This window comes from Strongylocentrotus purpuratus, unplaced genomic scaffold, assembly GCF_000002235.5.
Source record: "Strongylocentrotus purpuratus isolate Spur 01 unplaced genomic scaffold, Spur_5.0 spur5_contig_836, whole genome shotgun sequence".
NCBI classification, from domain to species: Eukaryota; Metazoa; Echinodermata; class Echinoidea; order Camarodonta; family Strongylocentrotidae; genus Strongylocentrotus; species Strongylocentrotus purpuratus.
In genome coordinates this window covers 1,358,381-1,367,510 of record NW_022145542.1, presented here as the reverse complement: position 1 = coordinate 1,367,510, position 9,130 = coordinate 1,358,381, and the positions used below count along the sequence as shown (strand labels likewise).

The window sequence follows — 9,130 nt, the reverse complement described above, 5'->3', positions numbered from 1 at the left end:
TTTAAATTTCACAGATAGGATATACATGACATATTCATAATTCCTGCAAAGTTCTACAGAATTTGAGGTTGGCTGCAAAAGGGACATAGTACCTTTAAGAATGTATGTTGGTGGTTTGAATCAGCAAAATGTAAGAAAATACAATCTTGTTACGAATTGCATTTCACCAACTCTTTCACCTCTTTCTATCGTAAAGAACCAACTTGGATCAACTAATTGATCAAGAGGACATGGTGAACTTTGAGTAAACAATGCCAATACAAATACTGCTCATACTTCTCATCTTGCCTCTTGTAACTTCCAATTATATTACTTTACGACGATGCATGCTTGTAAAACAAAGGCATATAAGTCATGGATCCAGGAAATCTAAGTGAGAGTTTGTGAGTAAGGTGCAATTGATTTGATCAATCCAGATCGATCACAGCTCTATTACAAAGGGCCTAGGACTGCGTATCAGCATTACACAATGACTTATCTTAAAGAAAAAAATGTCCAATCTCGCCATATTTTTCTTTCAAAATTAAAAATGGAACAAGCCTCGGCAAATACTCGTGTCATGTGGATGATTTGCATTTGAAAAAATCCAAGATCTTTAACATTGATTTCTGACGAAATTCAGCCAATATCAGTGCTGTCCGAGAGTATAGCATTACAGTTCAGACTGACTTGTAACAGATTCATCAATGTTAGCACAGAGAACCAGTAGACATTAAATCTTGAGCAGGCATCAGTCCATGTACAAGTTCTAAACGAGGGTCTCAAATAAGATCTAGGCACCATCAAGTTCATCCTTCTGCTAGCCATTATCAAACGTGAAGAAATGCTGATACCATGTTGACATCACCTGACAGTGGCAGTGCTAGAGCCCCTCTTGACGAAGTTTTCAAACTGTTCTAGGTACTGAAAGACAGTATCTTCTGCATTGAAAGGCACTTCCTGTTTGTTGGCTAACATAGGGTGTGTGTTTGGTGTGTACTGAGCTCCCATGAAACCTTGCATAAACTCCACCATTAATGGCCAGCAGTCTTGAATGATGACACATGGTGTGTACTCTACCTGTACAATGAGATTAAAATGTAATAATCACAATTAGGGTAATATATCATTAAACCGATCGATTGCAAGTCCAACAGATGCTTTTCTTCAGAAATACACATCAGTTTGAAAAGTGTATTAGCTGTTAAGAAACTAGATGGAACTTCGACTGCGCGCAGTCGAAAATGATGCCTCCTTCATAGAGCAAGTTTACAAACCAAAACGGAAGAAATTTTTCAAATTCAGGTTTCATTGTAATCCATTAACAGGTTCTCAGAATATCGTGATTACAAGCAATTTCTCATATACATATATGACCCTTTGATCTTTGACCTCATGACCCTAAGATCTACTCAGTTCATTGGCTCTGCAAGATGTCCTGAGTTAAATAGTAATCCATCTGTCAGTTCTAATGAGAATGCGTTCACAAGCTATTTTTGGCATACATAATGAGCTGCATGACCTTTGACCTTGACCTCATGACCCAAAAATCTAATCAGTTCATCGGCTCTGCAAGTAACATACATGACCTAAGTTTGGCAGGAATCCATCAATCGGTTCTTGAGATAACGCGATCATGAGCTGTTTTTGCATACGTAATGTGCGCTGTGACCTTTGACCTTTGACCTCGTGACCCCAAAATCTAATCAGTTCATCAGCTCTGCAAGATACATACATGACCAAAGTTTAGCAGGAATCCATCAATCGGTTCTTCAGATAACGCGATCACAATTTTTTTTTGCATACATAATGAGCCGCATGAACTTTGACCTTTGACCTCGTGACCCCAAAATCTAATCAGTTCATCGGCTCTACAAGATACATACATGACCAAAGTTTGGCAGGAATCCATCAATCGGTTCTTCAGATAACGCGATCACGAGTTGTTTTTGCATATATAATGAGCCGCATGACCTTTGACCTTTGACCTCGAGGCCCCAAAATCTAATCAGTTCATCGGCTCTGCAAGATACATACATGACCAAAGTTTGGCAGGAATCCATTAATCGGTTCTTCAGATAACGCGATCACGAGAACGGGACGTACGTCCGTACGGACGGACGGACGGACGGACGGACAGACGGACGGACGGACAACCCGAAAACATAATGCCTCCGGCTACTTCGTAACGGAGGCATAAAAACAATATTACATGCTATAGTGAAAACCACATTATTTATCAAATCATTACTTAAAGCCCAAGTCCACTCCAAAAATAACTTACTTTCAATAGAACCAGAAAAATCAGACAAACCAATCAAAAAAAGTTTGAGCAAAATGGGATAACTAATAAGAAAGTTATGAAGTTTTAATGACATGAAAAACTTTGAAAATCACTACACAAATTGGCAACTCACCCATGAGTCTGTGACGTATGGTCCTCACTATCCACTAACTATTTTCTTTATATTGATGATATGAATTTCCTATTTTCACCCTAAGAATCTTATTTCTTCACACCAGCATCTAAGTTAGATTGTTAGTAACATGTTTTTGTGTGGATGCACAAATAAAGAGTAATTTTTGTCTGGTTAAATCATGAAAAATTGAATTTTGATAAACTATTTATATAAAAATCAATAATTATGAAATACAATATTCAGAAAATAGTATCAATTCTTCAAAATTCATAACAGTTTTGGGGAAATGTCATGCACGCAATATGATACAAATCATATAACCTGGGCAAAGGCATGGGGAAATCAAGTTTTGGGGGATAAAAGGGGAAATTAATGGGATTAAAGTATATAAAGCAATTGATAAGCTGTGAGGACATGACATCACAAACTTGTGTTGTGATTCTCATTGTTCTATAGTTTTGCATACTTTTTCAAAAATTCAAAACTTTCTTATTAGTAATCCGATTTTGCTCAATTTTTTTGATTGGTTTGTCTGATTTTTCTGCTTTTATTGAAAGTAAGTTATTTTTGGAGTGGACTTGCCCTTTAAACATCAATAAAAGTGTATTTTCCTGACCCACATTAATATGCGACTGAATAGAAGAATGGTCAAGTAAGTGATGGAATATTACCTCAACGAGTACTCCCCTGGCATGGGGCCCTAGAGAAACTATTCCAATCTTGATGATGAAATCACCCATCTCATAACGAGTTCCTTTGGACTCAATTCTGGCCGTCTTCTTGGGCACGTAGAATCCATTGAGCCGATGCATGATTGCCTCAAAAGAGTTCTCACACACTAGGCAGGTTCTGTTGTCTGTCACTGCATAGCATGTATAGGGTTGCTCTTTGTTGTGCATGACATGGATATACTTAAGTGGGACTGCATGTCAAAAGTAAAATGAAATTAATTAAAGAAGTGTGTGGAAAACATATATCCTTCATCTTCACAGCAATCAATCTAGCAGGCAGAAGAAACAGATTTGTCACTTAAATTAATGCTTTAATCATCCCCTTTCACATTTCCCAACAGTAGTGGTTAAGCAAAAGCGTCACATGAATTTCAAATACAGTATTGCTTGAAATAAAGTAGACACATTACCACCAAGTCACACCAAGGTCTATGGGATAATGCATGCAGTCAGGCGTGACACAGTGTGAGACTGTCATCTTTATTCCAAGCAATACTGTAGGACATCTTTCCTCCTGTTGTGGTAGGGGAAGCTGAATCTCTTTTTTAAGATGTGTTCACATTACACTGTACCCTTGGTTGCAGATAAATATATGAAGATAATATCAATAATAATACCAGTAACAAGAAGAAGGAGGAAAACATAAGTCACACATGAATCCAGTTGTTGTATGTTTTCATATTCTACACTTCCTACAGTTCAGAATAAATACAGAGTACCGAGTATGCTGTGTGTATGTAGGTCTCAAAGTAGGGGGAGTGTGCACTTAACAAAGTAGTGAATCCCTTTTCAGAATAATTATGAAAAAGCCTGCTTAATAATCAACTGGATATTGCTATGAAAAGATTTCTTACTTTCTCTAATTGGAAATGGCTAAGTTATTAATAATAATCTAGATATGAAGAAAGCTTTACAGATATTAGAGATGATTGGTAACTTATAAGTGATGGCTATTTTGACAAATGAAATCTCACCATTTGTTGGGACTGACTGGTAAGTTTCACAGTCTACTCCAAAATTGCCAGATTTTGAAGCACCCAATGCATCAAGACGCTTTGTGAGGACTTCAACGGCCTGAGGTACAGTCCTGTTCTCTGTTACTGGCCACTGTGTGACACTGCAAAAAATAACAAATAGAAAATTAGTATAGACCATCGGGGAGAAATAGGAGTTAGGTCTAGGACACTTTATTCTTCAAATTGCAGTATTACAAGGTTTCCCATTTGGTAATATTTTATCACCTCTACATTTTATCCTTTATTTTTTCACACATCTGATTTGAGAATCAACAGAACACAATACACAGCCAGGATAGTAATGCATTATGCAGCTACATGTCCGCAGGCCGTAAGCATAGCCATAGCCAGGCATAGCGGATCCGGGCTAACTCGGACCAGGGGACAACTCGGCCCAGCTGCAAAAACGGTCATTTTTTGTCATTTTACCCTAACTCTAACCCTAACACTAACCCTAACCCTAAACCTAAACATGCAAAAACTGACCGTTTTTGTACCTGGGCCGAGTTGTCCCCTGGTCCGAGTTAGCCCGACTCCGGCATAGCATAGGCATAGGCATAGCGCGGAAGCCGATCTCCATAATTATCCCTCACGAAACTCAATGCATGGGCACACGACAACGAGAATCACTAATGCACCTATCTTATTAATATTCTTAGGAACGTGGGTACATTACAATTCTTGAAAAGGAAATAGATTGTTCAAACACGATGTCAATAATTACATGTAAACACTCAAAATAAAAATAATTTACATACCACGTAACCCCCATATTTCGGAAGTTTGGGACGCTTGTCGGCCTTCTTTGTCTGGATCAGCAATGCACACCGAGTAGCGTACTACAATTAAAAATGTTCACTTTTGTAAATGTAGGATATGAAAACCATATACAGTTGTTGTTGTTTAGGTATATAGGCGTTTAATTACCACCGTGGAAATACACCTCAAGTCTTAAAATACGGATACAAGAAAGAACCCCACTCGATCAAGTAATTCAAATCAAAATAAAATCAGTCATCACTTCACTTGCAGAGATTCATCCTTTTGTTGGTACAATTTTTTCAGCTTTTTTTTTTTTGGGGGGGGGGGGGGGGGTGGTAGAAATTTGAGGTTGGCCTATGGCATATGGGGTCTGTGAGAATGATGCATCAATGTTGGAGAACGAGTGACACTCATCCTCATCCCCCCTCCAAAAAAAAAAAATATATATATATATATATATATATATAATAATAATAATAATAATAATAAATAAATAAAATAAAAATAAACAAATAAATTAAAATTAAAAAAAAAAATCAATCAATCAAGAATCAATAAATCAATAAATAGATTTATACTCACAAAAAAAGTTCTAATCTCGGATAAAAAATAACTTAAACATGATGTTCAGAGGCTGTGCAAATATTTAATTCAGTATACATTAAAGAGAAATCCAACTCCAATAGTAAAATACTCTAAATAGAAAGCAGAAAACCAGAAAGCAGTCTAGTAGAAGTTAGAATGAACGAAATCGTATAAAACGCAATAAAGTTATGAATTTTCAAACTTAAAATTACTAAACGTAAGGGGACTTGAAATTGGCTGAATCGGTAACGTCACTATGACGAAGTGTCGGATAACTTTTCCATATGTTCCAAGACACAAAAATGACTAAAATGTTATTTTTTTCTCAAAATTTATGATTTGGGAGTGGCGTTATATTTGCAGAAACTATGATAATATGCCATCCAAAATCTAGTTTTAGTAGTCCTCAAGGAAGAAGGCGCCTAAGAAAAAAAACTCAGAAATGTATGTATCTTAACTTTGTACGGACAAACTGAAGAGTTACCTGCAACTACGTAACATTCCAGTATACCCAAATTGACATTTTGTGAATCTCATAGCTTTACTGATCTCATATTTCAAGCACTCATATTTTGGTCATATTTGTTTCAAATTTTCGACATTCTGTTTCTCCTACTTTTCCGCTTTCATTACAAAAATTGGAATGCCTTTTAAAAATGATGTTGAGATGAAAGCGGCCTGCAATAAACACTCCTCCGATTTTGAAAAATATATAAAAAAACAATTTAATAAAAACAGCTAAACAAGCAAAATCTGTAATGCTGTTAAAGATAAAGATAGGCACCTGAATGTAAGCCAATAGATGTATAAGAATAGCGCCCTCTTTAACAAGCGTGACGGTAATAAAATATTTCGAATTTACCATTAATGAAAATTCAATATACACGAGAAAAAAAACTAATGCAAAAACACAAACCTATGTGTATTTTCAGACACTATCCATGTAGTCTGAAACTCTGAATACAATTATGAAGAAATATTCCTAATACAAAGAAGACGAAAAACAAAATACATGGTTCGCATTTCGCAATAATATCTTCATGAAATAACAGGTTCACCGTCGCCTAAAATATGTCAGAATCATCTTCTGAAAAACTCAACAGATCATCTGCTGCACCACTGCTGCCCAATACAGGGTAAACTATAGGCCTAATACATGGTTCGCAATATTTACCTTTATAAAATAACAGATTCATCGTCGCCTAAATTTTATAATCATCTTCTGAAAAAAATCAACAAATCATCTGCTGCCCAATACAGGGTAAGCTAGGCCTACACCCTCCTTCCCAAAACGTCCGAGGAGGGATATGTCAGCTTATGTGGAGGATAAACAATTTACATTGATATACATATTGGTTGGACTTTTGTTCAAATCAAGTGAATGTAAACAATATTATTTTAATCAAAATAATAATCGTGGTCATCCACACTTATAATGATTCGACACCTTTCACACCTTTCAATTCTATTTTCAAATGGATTCTCGTTGAGAAAAAATAAACTTCATATAATATTATAAAAATTTCATACAAGTATAAACGTTTCCAATCTAGAAAATCTAGAAATGTGTATAGGGTTGCGTTTTTATTCATGATAATGATATTCTTACAACAGACTAGTCATATTAAACTAATAATGTCTCACACCTACAAATAACTGGGTCCATTGTTAAAAGGTGTAAATCGTCTTGTAAATAGCGGCCCCAAATCTCCTGCCTATATGTTGATGACTTGTATTATTCGCCCACATTTATTTGCTCGTGACAGACGAGTGGAAATTAAAGAAGGGGTCTCTTCCCTTCCTGAACATGGACCACTATCCTGCTATTACGTAATCACCCCCCCCCCCCCCCCCCTGACTGACGAGAAGAGAGACGATAGAATTAGTATGAAGCAAAACAGATCTAGATGGCTAGAAAATATAATTTAACATTATCATTCGTCAAAAAATGTCAATGTTTTGTCAATAGGAAATTTCCTTTACATGAAAATAATTGATTAGTCAATTTCCCCCTTTTGTCTAATTTCTTCAGAGTGTTAGCATTAGTATAGTCCTGATTTTAAAAAGTCGTATCTGCAACTGTTCGAGTTTTAATCATTTCGTGGCTAAGATGGAAAGTGAGCACATAACAAGATTACATTATCTTTCGACGTGACAAATACAATAACTAATTTGGTATTGAATTAACCGAATTTTTAGAATGAGCGTTTCAGAATGATGAGGAGTACTCCTTCCATGAATCTTAAAAGTTAAAGGGCTCACAAGTGATGATATTTTTCACGGTGATCTTTTCATCTTTACCTCTTTGCAATCCTCATTATGAAGTTATGTTTGTTTTAGAATCTTCTAATCTGTTCTAATCAATAGTGTATATGGGAATGATTGTTAGATCTTTACGTATTTTTCTTCTCAATTGCTTTGGTCTATTATTCTCTCTTTCCCTCTCTTTCTCTCACTAACACACACACATAGACAGTCTCTCCCTCTCTCTTTCTCTCTCTCTTTCTCTCCTACTCTCTCTCTCTCTCTCTCTCTCTCTCTCTCTCTCTTTCTTTCTTTCTCTCTCGGTCATGTTCGACATTAAGCCTTCTAATTCTGCGAAGGTTATTGTTCCCATGCACTTTCATTGGGACGTCATTTTCCTTTGATACATTCACCAGAGGATTAAGGAATGCTTACCCTAACAATATGCCATCATGAGCAGCCTTTCTCTCTATCAGATCACTCAAACATACCTCCTTTTGTTATATTTAACGCCTACCAGACCGATAAATTATTTACAATGCCATGTTACACATGCTAAAGTTAAAAGTGATGCCCACGTAATACCGGACCCTGTGATTGCCGAATCCTAATGCAAAGACTCGACACGAAGTTATAAAGCACAACTATTATCACCATCATAATTATCATCGACATCACCCTCATCCTCGCTTTGATCCTCGTTTTCGTTTTTCAGGGACAGATTCTGCCTAATGCACTGAATATCTATACAGCCATAATGAGCCATTTCTTTTTTGCCCCTATATACTATACAATTTTTTTTTAAATAGCGGAATACAAGTTTGTTAGTACGCCGGCCTCACCTTTGAGAGAGGTTTGCCCGACTTTGGCACGAAATTATAGCCGCCAAAGTACAATTTGAATAAAAATAAATAATTTGTTAAGTATATAATCTCAAAGGAGTAAACGCCATTTTCTTAAACCTTGACGGATGTGTAGGACTATATAAATACACAAATAAAATTCAATTAATTCGGAGTTTAATTGTGAACTAAAATCTTTATTATTTTGAAAGGTGGCACGCATTTCAGGATGGGAATGGGATATAGGGAAATTTTAGGATCATAATGATCGTGATTGATTTGTATAAATCTGTTGGCATTTTATCAAAGGGCTGGGCAGTATGTATATGCCTTTGTTGGATAGAAACAGTAGCAGAAAGCTTTCTGATCTCACATAATAATAATGTTGAAATGTTATTCTCAATGGCCTTTAAGACAAAGGATTAGACTATTTAATTGTGATTAAGTACTTTGGTCAAGCTAATATGTCCTCTTGCTAGTTTCTCGTCACCCCAATCCCAAATTTATCACAGAAGATACACTTTGCATCACTTTGGCACTCGTCAATATAT

At 36.1% G+C, this 9,130-nt stretch overlaps 1 protein-coding gene across 1 annotated transcript; it reads right to left on the bottom strand.

The window, feature by feature from the left end:
* On the bottom strand, positions 1-5,022 carry LOC115924082 (mediator of RNA polymerase II transcription subunit 20-like). The gene is made up of 4 exons (XM_030985802.1): positions 4,905-5,022; positions 4,105-4,247; positions 3,071-3,321; positions 1-1,059 (listed from the first exon to the last, which is right to left on the bottom strand). Exons 1-4 carry the CDS (start codon positions 4,916-4,918, stop codon positions 844-846), a joined length of 624 nt encoding a protein of 207 aa, XP_030841662.1. The 5' UTR covers positions 4,919-5,022; the 3' UTR covers positions 1-843.
* Between the last annotated feature and the right edge of the window lie 4,108 nt (positions 5,023-9,130).

Excerpts from the sequence above, each read along its gene's own strand:
- LOC115924082 (XM_030985802.1), bottom strand. Across the intron at positions 3,322-4,104 it reads CCAGTCAGTCCCAACAAATG|TCCCACTTAAGTATATCCAT; the intron begins GTGAGATTTCAT and ends TTTGACATGCAG. Across the intron at positions 1,060-3,070 it reads CCAGGGGAGTACTCGTTGAG|GTAGAGTACACACCATGTGT; the intron begins GTAATATTCCAT and ends CTCATTGTACAG.